Source organism: Centropristis striata, chromosome 22 (genome assembly GCF_030273125.1).
Source record: "Centropristis striata isolate RG_2023a ecotype Rhode Island chromosome 22, C.striata_1.0, whole genome shotgun sequence".
Taxonomy (NCBI): Eukaryota; Metazoa; Chordata; class Actinopteri; order Perciformes; family Serranidae; genus Centropristis; species Centropristis striata.
This window is the reverse complement of record NC_081538.1, coordinates 22,849,650-22,869,521: the sequence shown is the minus strand read 5'-3', so window position 1 is coordinate 22,869,521 and position 19,872 is coordinate 22,849,650. Positions and strand designations below refer to the sequence as shown.

At 34.8% G+C, this 19,872-nt stretch overlaps 3 protein-coding genes across 5 annotated transcripts in view; 2 read left to right on the top strand and 1 right to left on the bottom strand.

Annotated features, from left to right (window-relative positions):
• Nucleotides 1-4,588, top strand: part of syt1a (synaptotagmin Ia) — a 228,361-nt gene extending 223,773 nt beyond the window's left edge. For all 3 annotated transcript variants that reach the window (XM_059326244.1, XM_059326242.1, XM_059326243.1), the window contains one exon: nucleotides 1,043-4,588. In XM_059326244.1, coding sequence (XP_059182227.1) covers nucleotides 1,043-1,249 — 207 coding nt within the window. In that variant the 3' untranslated portion in view covers nucleotides 1,250-4,588. The remainder of the gene's footprint in view (nucleotides 1-1,042) is intronic.
• A 2,747-nt stretch (nucleotides 4,589-7,335) lies between these two features.
• On the top strand, nucleotides 7,336-14,392 carry LOC131960976 (NADH-cytochrome b5 reductase 3-like). The gene is made up of 9 exons (XM_059326245.1): nucleotides 7,336-7,485; nucleotides 8,238-8,363; nucleotides 8,562-8,634; nucleotides 9,986-10,092; nucleotides 10,186-10,315; nucleotides 10,395-10,478; nucleotides 11,966-12,051; nucleotides 12,210-12,309; nucleotides 13,716-14,392. Exons 1-9 carry the CDS (start codon nucleotides 7,465-7,467, stop codon nucleotides 13,886-13,888), a joined length of 900 nt encoding a protein of 299 aa, XP_059182228.1. The 5' UTR covers nucleotides 7,336-7,464; the 3' UTR covers nucleotides 13,889-14,392.
• Nucleotides 14,393-15,709: 1,317 nt separating this feature from the next.
• The window catches only part of ppfibp1a (PPFIA binding protein 1a), a 37,144-nt gene continuing 32,981 nt past the window's right edge, over nucleotides 15,710-19,872 (bottom strand). The window contains exons 22-25 of the mRNA XM_059326283.1: nucleotides 18,874-19,062; nucleotides 17,824-17,982; nucleotides 17,625-17,690; nucleotides 15,710-16,703 (exon numbers count right to left, since the gene is read on the bottom strand). Coding sequence (XP_059182266.1) covers nucleotides 16,626-16,703; nucleotides 17,625-17,690; nucleotides 17,824-17,982; nucleotides 18,874-19,062 — 492 coding nt within the window. The 3' untranslated portion in view covers nucleotides 15,710-16,625. The remainder of the gene's footprint in view (nucleotides 16,704-17,624; nucleotides 17,691-17,823; nucleotides 17,983-18,873; nucleotides 19,063-19,872) is intronic.

Genomic DNA, 19,872 nt, shown 5'->3' with positions numbered 1-19,872 from the left:
GGCTCTTTGTGCGCTAATTCATATTCTCTGCCAGAGATTGATGCCCAGGTCACTCCTCTTTGCAGTGTCCCTTTGAATAAACACATGCCGCGGCTGAGTCTCAGACCTATGAGTAATCAAACATTCTGCTGTGTTTGGCTCCTGAAATAACCGAGGCCTGGTCTGGAGTGTCAGTTACTGTTAATCAGCATTAACGCCTGAAGCAGCACCTCATTCTCTGCATTAAAGTTCTACTTAAAGTTATCACCAGAAACTGTTTTGGAAGCACCAATGCAATCATAGATTCAGTGCAAACCTTGCTTAGTTTATCAGGGCTTTTAATTGTATTGTAACTACTCAGGATCTAGTAGGTCTTTCTCTGGACAGTTCTTAAACCTTTGTTTGTAACAAATAGAACATGAGAAGGAAGTCAAACTTAACTAAGTGAAACATTAACAAGCACTTATTCACAAGTGACCTCTTGAAAAATGCTGTATTGTTTTACGCTTTTTATGGCATTTGCAAAACCAAGAAAAACCCTGTAAAATACATTAAAAGATAACAAAAGTGAAATTTTTTTACAGTGTAGCTTTAATAACTACTGCTGTCTAAAGGACGTGACGGAGCACAACACAGTGTATAAGCACAAAAGTGACCAAAAAAAAGGATTATGTTTTCCATTTTGCTCTAGGCGCAATCAGTTTCTCTACTTTTCTCTCCAATTGTGAATTGGATCCACTCCAAAATGTAATGGGTTCTTTCTACGCCCATGCTACACCTTTCCACCAAGTTTCATTGAAATTGTGCAGGTAGTTTTTTCGGTAATCTTGCTTACAAACAGACCCAAACCAAAAACATAACCTCCTTGGTGCAGGTAATTACGACCAATCTTACCAGAAGGTCCATTTAGTAGCTATCTACTGATCACACAATCTTCCTCAGAAGAAACTGACTTCATTGTTTGTACTTAAGCCATCAAAGCTCTGTAGAGACGAGCACTATCCACCCATATGCTGATGACACCTTGATTTACGTTTCTCTCCCACTTTTTCCTTTCTTACAGAAAATGCAAGTTGTTATAACTGTTCTGGACTATGACAAGATCGGCAAGAACGATGCCATCGGCAAGGTCTTTGTGGGCCTCAACAGCTCGGGGACGGAGCTTCGCCACTGGTCCGACATGCTGGCCAACCCCAGGAGACCCATCGCCCAGTGGCACGTGCTGAAGCCCGAGGAGGAGGTGGATGCTCAGCTCTCCACCAAGAAATAGGCAGGGCCCCTTTCAGCACCTGCCTTGTAGTACTCTTTAGCCAGTATGTGTAAATACCTCAGTGATATATGGGTCCATCCATGTAACCCCCCTTTACCCGCCGCTCAGCCTCTCCCAGCTTTACCGTTCCTAATATCACAAACAACCCTAATTGTTCAAACCTGCAACACCCCAGCTTTTTTTCTATCAGGTTCCCTACTTTTCTTGCTTTCTTTTTCTGATTCAGCAGTTTTTTGTTTCCCATCTCTTGTGCCCTTAACTGCCCCGACCAAATGCCCCCTTCTTTTAAGCAATATGATCTGTATAGATAGCGCATGACTGAAAGAATTTATTGTACCACAGTTGTATATATAAGTATGCAGACAAAAATGATTTCTAGTTTATGTGTTTGTATGTTGTTACCCGTTTCCTAATCTGTGTATATCTTGATGTTTTTAATAAGATGTTCTATTTTAAATTATGTAAATGCAGATATAGAGGAAAGCCAATATTATATATCCCAGGATTTAAAAATTCTACCTTATTACCTTATTGCATTCCAGAAAAAAAAGAAATCCAACCTGCAAGACACTAGTGGAAATATATTCACATTGTAAAGGACGATGTCTGGCTTTAAGTTCAGCAAAGGATCATCAGAGAAAAGACAGCTGAATATATACACACAAAACTCCAAAATACAAGGCCATTAACTACTATGGTTCTGAGGGAAAGAATATGCTGCTGGAAATTATACAAGCACATGATTTCTTACAACTTTTTGTACTTGTTTCTCAATCAGAGGACCTATATGTTTAGCTTGATGCACACTGTTACCAGAAATAATAGTTACTGCAAACCAGTTAGCATTTATTTTCTCCATGTTTGGCAGTTTAAGTGAAATAGGTCCTCGTTTTAAAGGCCATCGTTCACTTAAACTGGCTCGTTTTCTTTTTTCCCCGAAAAAAAAAGGAAAATATTGCCTCCAGAAAAAAAGACTTATTCTCAACCCTTAAAAAAACAGACCCCATGTTGAAAAAAAGCACCAAGCTGTAGCCATTGTGTCCTTACGCTCGTTTAACAATATTTTGTTAACTGTTTACTTTGAACAGTCGTTGTTGGAAGTATATTGCATTTAGGCCGGGGTCCGATCCTTTTGAGAGGGAAAAAAAAAAAAAAAGAGTCGTGACTCTGGTTTTAAGAGGACTATTTTTTAGAGCAATTCAACGTCTTGACTATTTTTCGTAAACTGCATGATTTTTTTTACAATCTTTACTAAAGGCTGGGACGTGGGTGGCGATCTACTGACACCAGGGGCTGTCTCTTCTGATACGATCCCCTTGCCTTCAATCAGAGGAGAGGACAGAAAAATCAAAAGTAATGTCTAAAAAAAATCGTTGGGTCAGTGTATACGAATACACTGACTGGAGGCGAAGCAAGTTTCTAAACACTGCCATTTTTCAGAGGTGACTTATGTAAAGACCCTCTCTTCATGCACACTCCCACTTGCTAGTGGTTGTAGCTTTGGTTTATTGGGAACAATGTCTTTGGCTGCAATGGTGCCCTGATCGCAGTCTTTGCTTTGCGTTGCCTTCTCACAGTGACAATAGAGCTAGCCATGTTTTACTGCCAATTTTAACTTTTATGTGGCTGCTGTTTTGCACTGGATGTCTTTAAACTAGCTTGTTGACTTCTTTCGGAAACCATGTTTTGGACAATTGTTGGGCTTTATTTCAGGACACCTGCAGGGGGAGCCAGAAATCCGTCTGCTCCATTGGCTAAAAAGCAAATGAGGACAAATCACGTTTTAGCCGACAGCAGTTACATCAGTTTTGTTTTACTTGTTGGCGCAGGACTACACCAAGAGAGTGCGAAATAACCGTAAAGTTAATGGTCTGCGTAGGCTATTAGTCCATCATGTCCTTTACTACGGGTCCAAATAGCAAAGGAATAAGTTTTAATCCATGAAAACCATGAAGTCTCTTATCTTGGAGGAACCTCTTGCATATACTCGATGCTAGCTTCAGGAGGACTTTCTAAATGTTTTCAATGTTATTGTGTAGTTGATAGCACTATTATGAAAAAGCTACTTGTCATTCCATAGGAGTCTATGAGGACTGCTTTGTGTATCACTGTGACTGCCGTGTGTGCTTAGAGATGTAGACTTATCAGTAGGTAGCGAAAAACCAGTTTGTTCTGTAGTGATGTCGTAGCGTTTAATGCCATTTTCCCTTCTACACACAGAGAAAGAGAGGAAGGAAGAAAAAGAGAGAGTGTGTGCGTGTCACGCCGAAAGAAAAGACGTTTAATCCGAGCGCGAGCAGGTCGCTTCACACAGCATTTTGTTGAGCACTGTGCAATACTTGTATGTTCATCCCATAGTGTTATCGTGGGTGGCGTTGCCCGAGGAAAAAAAAAAGAAGAAAAGATTCTAACCCTTGAGGATGATTCCAGTCCAGAGAGATGTTTCTCCTTTCCAGTGAAATGGTTAGGACACAGCACACGTAGATTCAGCTGACAGGTTTTAGAGCTTGACACCTGTCGACCTCTGTTTAGGGTTCCCTCCCTTCACGCAGGTTCGTTTTCTCTTCTTGCACACAGTTCCAGCATCAGACGTTTCAGGGAGTATTAGTTAAATACCAAACGAGATTCTACATCTAAATATCCCCTTAAAAATGCCATGTATATATTTACATAATCGTGTCAAAAATGTATATCTAGAATAAATATAAAGTGACATGAATATGATTATTCAGCCTCAAATATAGTTTTATCCATCAATCCATCCATGCATATGCTATATCTCATCCTCATTGTTTCGTTTTCATTAAAGATTCATTTATTTCTTAACTGACCTGTTGATTTAAAAACTCCTTTTATATTTGAGATGAAAACTCTGAATGTACAGTATGGACTGTGTTGGTGTAGATTACTTTAAACCGTGAGATTAGATGTACTTTGCACTTTTTGTTGTAAAAACAAACAAAAAAAATGTTCCCCTCTGTTTATATTTTTTCAACTATTTGGAATTTATTTCATAACCCTTTTGGGGTCCCCTGTCTGATTTGCATTCCAAAAATAATCATTGAATATACTTTAATACAGCTGCACTCCCAGTCCCTCTTTAACAGAGGGATTATTTTATTTGACATGTTTTACATATGTAGATTAATGAATTCCAGTACAGCTTCAGATTTAAATGAAAAAAAAAAGGATTAAAGTACAAGGTTAAGGCTCTGAAAACGGCCTGAATAATTCGATATTAATGCGAAAAAAGGTTGTACTGACGGAATTAACCGATCAAAGAAAATCTGAATTATGACAAATAAACAAACGTATAAGGGAATTCAGTAACAGGCAGCATTGCAGAAGCTGCAAGGTGTGTGGTAAAAGCCACAAAGCCATTACCTGCAGCTACACAATGCTCCTCTTATTGTGATTTCCTACCAAAGTATGCATGCATAATCAAACCCCCAAATTCTCCTCTTGTAAAAAGAAAAACCTTATCAAGCTCTCTGTGTGACAAGGAACTCAAGATTCTCTCCAGTGGCACTGATGAAAAGCCACGCTGACCTTTCAGAAACAAAGCTGTGTAAAGTATTAGAATCTGATGCTGTAGAAAGATCCTAGTTGCCTTTGTGTATATCAACTGCCTGCTTGAGTATTTTGTGTGTGGAAAATTTTCTCTCTGTAATCTTGTAGAACTGTTTGGGGTGTTTTTTCCTGCCATATCGCTCGCGGTGACGGCGAGCCGCTGACAGTTATATTTGCTGTGTATACCTTCATTTTTGACGAGGTGTTTTACAGTTTTGTTTCACTTTGTGTAGTGATTCACTCTGTGGAGTTTTCTGACTGTTGTTATATAACTTCATATACACAAATGATCAATAAAAATGTTTTATTTCCTGTTGATACAGAAGCTTATCATGTCATATTTCCAGTTGTGTGTCATTAAAGCATTTACTTAAGGTACTGTGATTGCCTCTAATAGTACACTGTAAAAAAAAAAAAAAAAGAATTTTTTTTAAAACAGTAGAAAGTCTAGCAGCGAAAGTTGCCAAACACTTGGTAAACAACGGTAAGTTATTTTACAGATATTTTTTAAAAATATTGATAATGTACAGTATATATCTTTTTTCAGAAATGTATATATATATATATATATCAGTAGAATAACTTAAGGCTTTAATATGATGGTAAGTGTAACTTTTTGCTGTTTTTTTCACGAAGTTCTACAGTAAGAAAACTGAAAGTTGCCTTAATTTTAGATTCAGCAATATGATGTCTATTTTTATATTTATACATAGAATTTTTAAATTATTTTTTAGAATTTTTACTCTGTCAATTAATTAAGCAATTGGATGATAATGTTTAAAAAAAACCGTAAATAACAGTAAACAACTAAGTTATTGACAGATAATTTATTTAAAAATACGGATTAAATACAGTAAATATTTGTTTTTAAAAATTCTATTTCTGCAATATAATTCAAGATTTCTTGAATTTTTTGCTTTAATATAAGTGTCTAGCAACTTTTGCTGCCAGACTTTTTACCATTGTTTTATGATTTATTTTTATATTTCTTTAACATTAAAGTTTTACTGTTTTTACTCAGAAAGCAGAAGCAGAAATTTTACATTCAGCAATATTATGTGTATTTTTTGTGTTGATACATATAATTAATTTAACATTCAAGGCCATTAAGCAATTGAATAATACTGTAAAAAAATCTAGAATGTCCCATTTTATTAATTTACAGATTAGAACAGTGTAGTTTAATAACAAAATCAACCTTTATTACTCTTTCTACCGTGTTAGTATTGATTGGCAGGAGCAGTATGACTCACTGCTCCTGCACTAAACTCTCATCACATCAAAAAGAAGCGCCTGTGTGACAAATTACACTTTTAATGATGATGTTTGCTTCACTTTGTCTTGGCTTCGAATCATCTGGCGCTGCCTGTTAACAAGGACACTACTGCCATCTACAGGACGTGAGGGAGTACAACACATTGCATGAGCACAAAGATGATGAAAAAAAAGGGATCATGTTTTCCATTTTGCTCTGGGCACCAATCAATTTCTATTAGTGAGTATTCACTGATGTCTACTCGAGCCAGAAAACGAGGACAAGAGTTTGGACAAAGGAGTTTGTCCTCCCACCAAATGCACGATGTCACATCAATGTGAAGCTCAGTTCAGAGAGAATCCAATGAGAGCGCCTGAGGTCGTGAATATATGAAATGAAGCTAATTAGGTGCTAAGGGCACATCAGTAAATAATGTCATTAAACCAGTTCACATACAGTTTCAGCTTTAAAAATCATCCTTTTTCACAATATCTGATTATTTCACATGCATGCAAAGCTGTTTTATTTTTAGTTCAAACCTGACTCCGTGATTTTATTGCTGCATCATTCCCACAAAATTTTATAGATGCATTTTTGCATAATTTTATACACATTTAACCAAAGTAAAAGGATAGGAGTTGTTTTGTTTGTTTTGCTTTTTTAATCTTTATTAAAAATCATCCAATAGTAAATATGCATTAATATTATTAAACATATAACTATATATAGCAACAATTCCATTCATGAAGGAGAAGGAGACGTATACTACTACTATTAATACTACTACTACTAATAATAATAATAATAATAATAATAATAATAATGATAATAAAAATAATTTCAATAAATACATTTAAATATTAACTTAGAGCAACTTCTACATTTGTGTGTATGTAAAAATATCGTTTACATGTATATAAACATAAATTAATGATGTTATAGTCCAGACGTCTTCGTTATTTTACTGTATTTCCTTAAGTATTTTATTCTGACAGTCCGGACAAGGAAATTACGTCAGAATTCTTGTTTTGTCAAGTTAGCTAGCATTAGCCGTTATCATACCGGAAATTGTGTTTTATAAGTTAAAAAAATGTCATGATCGTATTATCTCAGGTTGAATAAACAAATAAAACTGTATCTACTTTTCAATTCAACACATTTATGTTATTAAAGATCTTCTAGGTGTTATTTAAAAAATAATTACGCGTTATTTTTCCGAAACAATGCTTTTATTTTCCAAAAAACATGACCGGATGTGTTTATTCGCCCTGGCTAGCTTGACAGCCTGCCTTGACAGATCGTGCTTCTGTCAGACCTGCAGTAAACTCACTAATCTGGTGCTGCTTTCTGCATTGACAAACAACCACACAGTAACCAGACCTGACTGAAAATGCTGTCCTACATCATTGGTGTAAGTATGCCTTAATTAAAAGTAGCCAGGCGTATTTTATTCTCGCTAATTCCGTTGCATTAGCTCAGGCTAACATTAGCTAACATTGAGTTTTCCTGACCAAGTTAAGTTGTAAGCTGGGTCGGGCCCTGCCCACAGGAATGACTATGACTCATTTCTCCCTTTATGGATTAAACAAAAATGGCATAAGTTAGACAACGCCCCGCAGAGGTCTCAAACAGTTGGTAGCATTCCCTATTCAGTAAGATTTGAGGTTTAAAATGTCTTCTCATGGCAGACTTCAACATCGATAAATTACCTATATTGTCAGTTTCAGTCAACAATTTCTTCTTATTTATTGTCTTCATGAATTAATTCAAATTGTACTAAAAATTCTAACAATAACAAAGGCACAAAAATGATATATGTTGAAAACTTTTCCCACTGAAATGAACAGTTAGAACTAATTCGAATCCCCCCTTATTGAAAACATTTAATTTCATTGTCTTTTTATTTTTGTATTTATTTTTATTTTATTTCAACTGCGCTGAATTTACAATATTGATGTTATTGTTATACGTTTTACTGTTGATTGATGTTCACCTAGCATTCTTTCTACACTTAAGCAAGGTATGTACTGTGAAAAACGTGCCAGAAATGTTTATTATTGTAATTTTCAATAAAGCATTGAAAGAAAAAAGAAAAAAACTGTTGGTAGCTAATGCTAGCTGGTGGTGGTCTGAGTCATTCTCCCGTTATGACCTTTATCACAGCTGATCCGAGGAGGCTTTGACAGCATCGTCAACTTGATCTTCAGACTTCTCTTCTCCAAAAAGAGAGCAGCCCTCACCTTAGAGGACCCCAACATTAAGTATGCACTGCGGCTGCTGGACAAACAGGTAACCCCTCTGAATATCACCATGAAAAACCTGAACTTTATTTGCAAACATCTGCTGCACAAAATGACATGTTTTAATGTGTTTACAAACGCAGCAGGAGCGTTCAAGTACCATTGTTGCTCTGTCTTGGTATTAGCATGTTTTTTTACTGCAGCTTTTTTCTTATAATTAACCCCTCTGTGTTTATTTCTTGTGCAGATTATCAGCCATGACACAAGGAAGTTCCGCTTTGCCCTGCCTTCCCCTGAACACATCCTCGGGCTCCCTGTTGGTCAGTTTATGCAATAATTAATATCAATATTTACCAAGTGGGAACAAGCACGAATGACTCCTGTCTGTTTGTTTTTTGTTTTTTTAATCCAATTTTTACTTTTCTTGTTGACTTATTTTTGTAACATACAAATTACTTTTTAACATACCTTACTTTTTTTATGACAGTTTCTACTCTATTAAACATTTATATTAAACATTTTTCTTATTCTTTTTTACATGCTATACTATGATTTTTACATTTTATTTATGACCTACCATGCTATCTTAAATTTTTATTTAATTTTTATTTTTTTAGTTTATAATATTGTTGGAATATACTGTTCTGACATTTTGACATCTATAATAAACTATCACTTTTTTAGCTTTTTAATTAAAAAAAATAGTTACTTTACTTTTTGGTTATTTTTATGACATTTTATACTTTGACATGTTTTACTTTTTTATGATTTACCATACAAGAACTTTTTTGAAACTTGGATACCATACTGATTAACTTTGTGACATACAATACTATGATAAGTTTATGACATTAGGAGTATATATTGGAATATACCATGCTGTGACATTTTAAAAAACTTATTTTGACACACTATACTTCCCTGAACACATCATTGGTCTCCCTGTTGTTTAGTTTGTGCACTCAAACGATAAATGTCAATATTTACTAAATGGGAACAAACACTAACGACTTCTGTTTGTTTTTTAAAATGCATCTTTATTGAAACAAACTCCAAATGCAGTAACATGAATACATGTAAAATAATGAAAGTGCAAAAGAACTAAGTTATGCATGATGCAAAAAAATATAAATTGCAGTATTAGACTGAAAGTAAGATGATGGAGAGCTCCTACTCCTCCTTCAGGGGAAATATTGAATACATACCAGGAGAGGAAAAGAAAATTATACATTTATTTGATGTACATACATTTTAATATGCAACTAAACTAACAATTGTAACATAATGAGCTGAATATTATTAAGAAAGTCAGTGAAGTTTGGTTTTCTCATTGTGCATTTTCTTTTATTTATATGGTATTTGAAAAATATAATAAGCTGTTGAACCTATAAGGTAATATTAGGAATGCAACTATAAGTTTATAGTTAATATCATATGTGACAAAAAAAACATGCAGATCGTCACATTTGAGAAACTAACCAGAGAGCATTTTTGCTGATTCATTTTATATCAAACAACTTATTGTTTTAGCTCTAGATGATATATTTTATACATAATATTATTGAAAATAAACAAACTGTGCTGTTAGTAGTCATCAAGCTCATCTGATATGCAGCTACTGGGATCAAAAGTAAGCTGAGGCACTAATCGTTCTGTTTTTTTCCTCTTCAGGGCAACACATCTATCTGTCTGCGAGGATAGACGGGAAGCTGGTGGTGCGTCCGTACACGCCAGTCTCCAGTGATGATGATAAGGGCTTTGTGGACTTGGTGGTGAAGGTATAGCCTGAGGAAAAGTTGTTTATGTTTATATGTATAGGTATCATTTATTTGAAACCTGAACCGGTTTTTCCTGTTGTCCCTTGCTGACAGATTTACTTTAAAGATGTTCACCCTAAGTTCCCCGAGGGTGGGAAGATGAGTCAGTACTTGGAGAGCCTCCGGATCAACGACACCATCGACTTCAGAGGACCCAGTGGGCTTATTGTTTACAAAGGAAAAGGTGAGCAGCAGAACCTCATGTCCTGATAGGTGAAAAGAGTTTCAGCTGCCTGATCTGACACTGAGCTTTCCGTCTGCAGGAGTTTTTGCTATTCAACCAGAAAAGAAGGAGCCAGCTGAGACCACCACAGCCAAACATATCGGCATGATCGCTGGAGGGACAGGTGAGGGAACAGATCCTAAACCAGCTCATCTTATGATCGTTTAGTTATTGCATGATGGCTTGAACTTTAATCCATGCTTAATATTTTAATCATCTGTAGGCTATTTCAACACTTTTCACTCACTTTAATACAACACTGCACAACTGCAAGAAACTGTGCTCCCTCACGTTAGGAATACTATGACATTTTTATTGCTTTTTTGATTTACTATACAATGGTATTATTATGGCTTCTTTTTTTTTTTTTTTTTTTTTTTTTTACATTTTTGTGAAGTGCCATATTGTGTCTTTTTTACTCTTACGACATTTTCCAAAGGCACTATTTTATGGTCTTTTTATTACATACTATGACTTTTTTATGGCATACCATAATTAACTTTTTTATAAGCTACTATACTGTGACACATTTATGATATTTTTGGAACATACCATTATATTACTGTTTTTGTTATTTTTATGACATTTTATAATGTGATATTTTTTTACTTTTTAATGCCTTATCATACTATAACTTTTAAAAAAAAACCTTTTGTAACATATTATACTGCAATTTATTTATTTTTTACTTTTTTTATGATCTGCCATGCTATACTGTATTTTAATTATGATTATTTTGTAACATACTATAAAATTACATTTTTGTTATTTTTTATGACAAACTATACTTTGACTATACTTTAAAAACTTTTACATACTATACTTTTACGTTTTTATGACATTTATGGGAATTAACACTAAAACTTTAATAGAACTTTTTTTTTTGTCACTTTAGAATGACTTCCACGGTATTTTTATAGCATACTATATTACAACAAAATTCTGAAATCTGTGTGGAAAAGCACCTCTACTCTAGTTATTTTAAGGTTAATTTTTTCCTTAACAAAAGTGTGTTAGGGCTGCAAAAAGATTACTTTCATTATCAATTAACCTGCTGATTATTGACTTAATTAATCATTTCATATTTACTAAGAGTTATTAGATCCTACAATAAAATAAAATTTTTCTGGCAAAATTAGAACAGCTTGAGAGATTTTTGTATTCCTTTTTTCTTTGAATCTCTTTATTTTTGCACAGAAATTAATAACAAACCAATGTTTTTAGGTTATTTATTTTAACCCAAGTCAAGCCAACAGCAGCTCTTCTTCCGCTCTCGGAAATTTGCCTCGCTCCCTCTCTTTTTATCTTTAACAGCTTATCTTATTCTCACTGGTTTCAAGTGATAGGGGCTCCGCTGGGTTGTTCAGTCAGTCAGTCAGTCAGTCAGTCATATATCTAACCAAACCACACCAATACTGTCCTTTTGACTCAGGCCATATATATGTTTCTTAACTTTCATGACTTCTTATTTTAATCACAAGTATGTTAGTTTTTTCTTTGTTGGAACCAAGGGACACACTATTGTTTATACACTTGTGGCCACATATTGTATGGAGGTAATTCTCTGTCTGGAGACAAAAATATGACCTTCCTCTGTGTGTTTTCTTCCAGGGATCACTCCCATGTTGCAGCTCATCACAGCTGTGATGAAAGATCCAAAGGACCAGACAGTGTGCCACCTGCTGTTTGCCAACCAGGTCAGTTTCATCAGCCAGGATCACACGATGCACTGATGTTTGCACATAGTGTTGTTGTAATTAAATTGTTTTCTTTGGTAATTGGGAAGGAGCGGTTGATACAGAAATAGAACTGGTACTTAGGGGGCTGAAACTTGGTTCTTCCTGTTCCGTCACAGACTGAGAAAGACATCCTGTTGCGACCGGAGTTGGAAGAGATCCAGGTCAACCACCCGGACCGGTTCAAGCTGTGGTTCACCGTAGACAGAGCACCTGAAGGTAAGATGCTGTTTGTGAAATTTGAGAACTTGTATATAAATACTGCCAAGATACGGCTTCATCCCGCTGACATCTCAGGTGTTAAATGCTGTGACACCATCAGCTCCTTTGTACCTGTAATATTGTACTGATATTTCTTGTGTTGTTATATTAAGGGCTGCAACTAACAGTAACTCTGAAAAAACGCCATGTTATACTATAAAATATTAAAGAAACACCAATATTGTTGGATGTCCAAAAAATTGAAATATATGAACAAAAAAAATCATACAGTTCTAAAATGCTCCAAAATAATAAAATATAGTCTTAATGAACTTTTCAAAAATTACAAAACCATATTATACACCATATTATACACCATATTATAGGATTTCCAAAAAATGGGTGAAAAAGCCATGTGACTTTTTTTTTTATATAACATTTCATAACATTTTAAAATGCCAAAAATTCATAAAATTGCCTTATTGGAGTCTGTTGATGCATGTTTTGGTATAATCTTTCTAGAGCTGCAACAATTAATCGATTAATCGAACAATAATCAATTATTAAATGAATCGTCAACTATTTTGATAATCGATTTTTTAAAGTCCAAATTCTCTGATTTCAGCTTCTTCTATGTGAATATTTCTGGTTTATTTGTTCCTTTATGACAATAAACTGAATATCTCTTTGGTTTGTGGACAAAACAAGAGATCTGAAGACGTCATCTTGTGGTTTGGGAAACACTGATTGATATTTTTCAACATTTTATTGACCAAACAACTAATCGGTTAATCGTTTAAATAATCGACAGATTAATCGATAATGTAAATAATTGTTAGTTGCAGCCCTAAATCTTTCCAAAAGTGACAGAAAAACACCATATTATAGGTATGATGTTTTTTGTTTTTTCAGAAAAAAAAGTCATAAAATTCTTAAATCCCCCAAATTCATAAAATTGCGTCTTTTCATGCATGTTTTGGTATGATCTTTCCAGAAATTACAGAAAAACATCATATTATTGGATGTCTAAAAATTGGAGAAAAAGTCATACTATATCATACAATACAAATAAATACCCCCATACTCTCAAACTGGTGTTATTATAGTTTTGATGCATGTTATGGTATAATCTTTCCAAAAATAGTATCAATCAATCAATCAATCAATCAATCAATCAATCAATCAATCAATCAAAATTACTTTATTGATCCCCAAGGGGAAATTCAGTTAGTCTGGTAGAATCTCTGTTAGAATTTCTAACAGAGATTCTACCAGACTAACTGACTTTTAATGAACATTCTAACTTAGAATGAGACAGCCTGATGTCTGTAGGAGTGAAGGATCCTTTGTATCTCTCCGTCCTGCAGCGGAGAGAGAGGAGCCGTCCACTGTAAACATTTAATAACTATATTTGTGTGTTTCAGACTGGGAGTACAGCCAAGGCTTCATCAATGAAGACATGGTGAGGGAACACCTGCCGCCTCCCAGTGACGACACCCTCATCCTGATGTGTGGACCTCCACCTATGATCCAGTTCGCCTGCATCCCAAACCTGGACAAAGTCGGCCACGCCGCCAGCCGCAGGTTTGCCTTCTAGACGTCTGTCCGCAGCGAGAGAGGGAAGGTGGTTTAGGCATATAAGGGCGTCCAGTTATAATCTCTACCCTGAAAGCTTTAAAGCACTCGTACAGCTGCAGTGGGTATTGCACTATGTATACTATATTTATGCCGTGATATTCATCATGCAACAGAATCACAGCATGGACCAATTAATGTAATCAGAAAGTGTCATGGAGGGGGAAGGACTGCTTTGTTTTTGTTTCGGAGTATGTAGACGATATGGATTCCTGAAAGTGTTTTACACTGTTGGCTTTAAGAAATGAGGATGTGTTACAAACAATATCAGAAGAGTTGTGATTTACTGGCTGTTTTCTGAGTGCCTTAACACTTGCAACGTTTTTTTAAAAGTGGCTATCACTTGCTTCATTTATACAGAGTTATTTCATTATTGCTGTTGCAGATCTGTTTAAAGATGTCAATATTTTGCTAAAACATGTTGTTGAACGTGACATGCTTACTGTTAAAATGTCTCATGTTAGAAGTCTGTTAACAGTGGCTAACTGTGTGGATATGCAACATAATTGCTTTTCAATTTTTTGATGATTATTGTTTTGCGTTGTGATGAACTCGCTGTCAAACCTATAAATTACAAATGTACGATCATTAAAATGAAGACAAATGAGACAAAGAAAAATGCATTTTCTCCTTTTTTTATTAGCTTTTTTTATTTATTATAATACTTTGGTCTCCATGTTTACTTTCAGTCATGCTGTTTCTTGAAAGAAAAAGTTTGACATTTGGAGAAAATAAAACGCTTTCATGCCAACCAATAGCACTGTGAGCACTACACACAAAATCCCAGTCATGAAAGCTATGGCTGTACTTCTGAATGATTAAAGTACTGTAAAAGTGGAGGTCTCACATGTTAAATTACAAATGTTGGTGGTGGGTGGAGGCGGGACGTGGATTCTGGTTGGCACAGTTTCCTTTTTCACGGAGCATCTGGATCAGACTAACCTCCATTGTTATTTCCATTTTCTACCTCACATGAAAAGAAAAACGTTATATAGTATGTCCAAAAGCTCAGAAAAAATGGCAATGTCTTTCATTAAAAAGATAGTATTGTATGTCTTAAAATTGCTATTTTTTTTTTTCAATCTAAAGAAATATCAAAATTTTATTGAGATAGCCCATGAATGAAATCATGATATTGCCTTATTATAGTCTGTTGATCCATGTAGTTAGGTGGTTTTTCCAGAAACAAAAAAAATGTGGATAAAAAGCATATCGAATTTTTTCATGAAAAAGTCATACCATTTTTTAAATACCCTGATACTCCCAAAAGGGTTTTATTATAGTCTGTTAATACATGTAGTAGGGTGGTTTTTCCAGAAATAACAAAGAAAACACCATATTTTGAGATGTCCAAAATTTGGAGAAAAAAAAAGTCATACTATAGCATGTCGAAATTTTTGGTGAAAAAGTCATGAACATTTTAAATGCCCCCATACTCTCAAAATGGTCTGTTGATACATATTAGAGCATTATATGGCAGAAATGACAGAAAAACACTGTATTATGCGATGTCCAAAAATGACCCTCCAGAAAAAAGTCATACTATAGCATGTCGATTTTTGTCAAAAATGGTCAAATTTTTTAATTCTAGAAATAGCCCAATTATATTCCGTTGATACATGAAGTATAGTTTTACCAGAAATGACAGAAAAGCACAGCATTGTGAGACAAAATTTCAAAGAAAAGTTACAATTTTTTTTTTTTTGCATTGTGATGAACTCTCAAACCCTGTCAATTATAAATGTATGATCATGCTAAAATGAAGACAAATGAGACAGAAAAATGCATTTTCTCCTTTTTTATTAGCAAAAAATTAAAAACAAACACTTTGGTTTCCATGTTTACTTCAGTCATGCTGTTTCTTGAAAGAAAAAGTCTGACATTTGGAGAAAAAATAAAACACTTTCATGCCAAGAGTTAGACGAGAGAATCGATACCACTGGAACCAGGAGCTAATTAGCTTAGCACAAAGAGTAGAAAAAGAGGGAAAGGTTGTATCTATTTCATGGTGAATAGCCTTAAGATGAAAAAAGAAATGCATATTATGATATCGATCTGCTCACCTAATTCTTGGAAAGAAAGCAAGACATTTTCTCACTTCCTCCAGTGGTATGTTTCCATCCATATCTGTCTGCCTCTGAGATTACTGCCTCACAAAAATACACTGCTATAAAAATAAAATGTTTAATGCTGTGAGCACCACACACAAAATCCCAATCACCTCCATAATACTGGAGTGGAGGCAGAAATCTCAGAGCCCAGCAAATAAAAACAGCTATCTATGCAGATGAATACCACTCAAACAGTAAGCGAGAGAATGTTTGTAATCATTTGAATAAATCTTAAAAGACAACATAAAGCAACTTTACGTACCACAAATAAAATTGAATCTTTACTGCAGCATATGTCATAAAAAGGAAGGAATAATGTAATCTAAGAAGTAAGCTTACCTCACTGAAAACAAATGCTTGAATAATAAGAAGTACATTAATACAATAACATCTTGCATTTTCAGTTCATGCATCATATTTTGGACAGCTTCAATAAATATATATGGTCATGAAAGCTATGGCTGTACTTCTGAATGATTAAAGTACTGTAAAAGTGGAGGTCTCACATGTTAAATTACAAATGTTGGTGGTGGGTGGAGGGACGTGGATTCTGGTTGGCACAGTTTCCTGTTTCACGGAGCATCTGGATCAGACAGCGGGGTTGCGGTCAGTTTGTGCCGCGTCAACTGAGATCTCGTGGAAAAACTCGTCTTCCTTCAGCATGCTCTGACAAACAAAGAGGAGCAGAGAGAATGAAGGAAACGCTGAAGATGAGCACAAATTTTAGAAGGACTTCCAACCCCTCAGGTTTGTACCTTTGCTACATTGTTATTACATGTTATTTCCATTTTCTACCTCACATAAAAGGGAAAACTTTGTTAGGTGTCATGTACTGCCAGTTTTTAAAATGTCATCATGTATTATGTCCAAAAAAAAGGTTAATATTTAATTAACAATAAAAAATGGCCGTAGTATTGCATATCTTCAAAATTCAGAAAAAAGCTCAGAAAAAAAGTCAAAATTTCATTAAGAAGACAGTATGCATGTCTTTAAAATTAATTTAAAAAAGATCAGAAAAATATTAACATTTTATTAAAAAAATGGTATTGTATGTCTTTAAAATTCATTTAAAAACAAAGTAAAAAATTAAGTCAAAATATCATTAAAAAGATAGTATTGTAGGTCTTGAAAATTCATAAAAATAAATAAATTAATGTAAAAATGTCTTTAGAATTTAGAAAAACTCAAAATTTCATTAAAAAGATAGTAGTGTGTCTTTAAAATTAGGAAAAAGGCTCAGAAAAAAAAGTCAAAATTCCATTTCAAAGATAGTATTGTAAGTCTGAAATTCATTCATCACAATTTCATACAAAAAAAGTTGTCTAGTTGTATACCCGTAAAATTTCACATCAAAGTCATATCATAATATGATGTCAAAATTTATTTAAAAAAGTTGCATAGTTTCATGTAAAACTTTCACAAAAATTGTCAAAATTTCATTTAAAAATGCCATAGTATAGTATGCTTTAAAAGTGTCATAAAATCATGGATTAGTCACACAAAAAAACAATCCCTCAATCATATGCTGGCTCTCTAAACAGGTCCTGATCATAAACTGATCACACCTGGTGCAGGTCAGTGTCTCACCGTTAGATTGTTGATTTCCTCAGAAAACACTCCGATCTGTCTCACAGTCCCTTCAGAGTCTTCCATCTGACAAACAATAAACACACACAGAGTCAGACACCAGATAAAACCAGATAAAGCACAAACAAACTCATTTGAAATGTTTTTATTTTGTAAACCAGTCCGGTTGTGTCCAGGGGAGCTAGAAGTGTCTCTGTACCTGTTCCAGCTGCTCCAGGTGGTCCTCATAGATCCGGATGCCCCTCTGGAAGCTGCTGCTCTTGGGCATTTCCACGTTCATGGGGCAGATGTACTCCTCGCCGTCATCGTGGCGTTTCTTCCTCAAAGTGCCAAAACCTCCGAATGACAGGCGGCGAGGCTGGAGGAGGAAAGAGTAATAACTTTTTGCAGATAGGGAAGCTACAGATATTCAGGATTTTACACCAATAAGTGCTGAAAATGCAAAACATTCCCAAATTCCAGCTTATGACTTGAAAATTTGCTGCTTTCCAACGTACTTGTCTCATATGAGAATAAATTAAATTAAGATTTGGACTGTTGGTCCACTAAAACAAGCAATTTGAAGATGGGTTTAAAGCAGTATTGCTAAAATAAAGCAATAATTAGACATTTTGGGAAATACACTTATTATATACAATATTTTGTTGAGAGTGGAGAAATGAGGATTTGTTCCTTTTCATTTATCTTAGCATAAAGACTGGCAACATCTTGCCTGGCTCTGTTTTAATATATATAATCAAATATATACATAGTTTCTTGAATTGCACATGAAGTGAAAAGTTGTTTTTCCAATCTCTTTGGATACATATTAAACACAAAAGACATAAAATGAGAATTAGTGAGTGTTAAAGGTGCTGTTTGGCAGCCAAATTAAGCCAATTTTTCACCAAATATCAAACTTTTTCTTTAAGGAAATTATGATAAAGAATCTCTTGTTTCTTATATTTTATCAAAAACTATATTTTTTCAGAGTTTTGTTTGTTTGTTTGGATGATAAAACTACTGAAACAGCATTTAGATATTTAAATGAAAGTAAAGTCAAAAAAAGACCAAAATCAGCCAAATGTGTCAGCTGAGTGACACACAAGTTTAATGTGTAAAATGTCCTGCAGAAAGCCAGTGACAGATTTGTTGTTTTTACATGACGCAGCTCTTCATGTGGATATAAGGTAATAAAAACCTTAATCTGCCTAATGTGTCAGTTGAGGTAAAATGTCCTGCAGGACGCCGGGGGACAGACGGCAGTTACCTTGACCTTGGCGGTGGCGGTGAGGACGCTGTAGTCTGGGTTTTCCAGACAGTCCTGTTTGAGCCGCTGGGCCTCGGAGCCGATGAGCAGGTGGAAATGTGTTGCCAGGTGGCGTCTCAGCAGGGTTTTGTTGGGGGGGATGTTGAGCAGAAGGGCGAGCGCCTCCACGTTGAAACGCGGCTCCAACACCTTCAGAGCACAAACACACATTAGAGAAAACATCATGTGGAGAGGTCAGAGAGGATAAAGATCAGAACGGAGGACTGAGTTTGATGCAGAGCGACACCTGGGGATGTTTTTATTACTAAATAATAGTGTTGTTATTCTAAAATGATAAAGTGATGCTGCCTGCAGCACGCCGTAAAAAATGGCACTTATAAAGGGCCGCAATGGAACTTTCTTTCCTGCATTTGTTGTTTGCAAATTTACTATATACCAAAATCTTACTCTCACAACCATGATGCAAAAAAGTTTGGGATGTGACTTAAATAAAACAACAATAATTTGCAAATACTTAACTGAAAAACTGAACAAAGACGGTATATTTTAAGTTCAAACTGATAATTGAAACAGAATTTTGTAGTTGATGCATTCTGGTTTATACAGAGTCCCAACTTTTGGAAGCAGGGTTGTACAATTATTTTAAGAGAAAAGTTACAGAACTATTGAGCGTCTGTGTGGTCTGTATCAATTATTATAGTTAACGAAAACTAACAAAATAACAAAAACTTGAATTGAAAAAACATTTTTGTTAACTGAAATAAAAACTAAAAACGAGAGTTTAAAAAAAACAAAAAAACAATAACTAACTGGAACTGAATTGTGTGGTTACAAAACGAACCAAAACAAACAAAAAAAATTATTGTGAAAATGTCCTTTGTTTTCGTCTTTGTCAACTTTTTTCAGACATAATCCCTTTTGATTGATATGAAATCTATTTCATCGATCTGGTTTTACAAGTTAATAACCTTATTGGGGTTAAGATTGATAAAGCAAAAG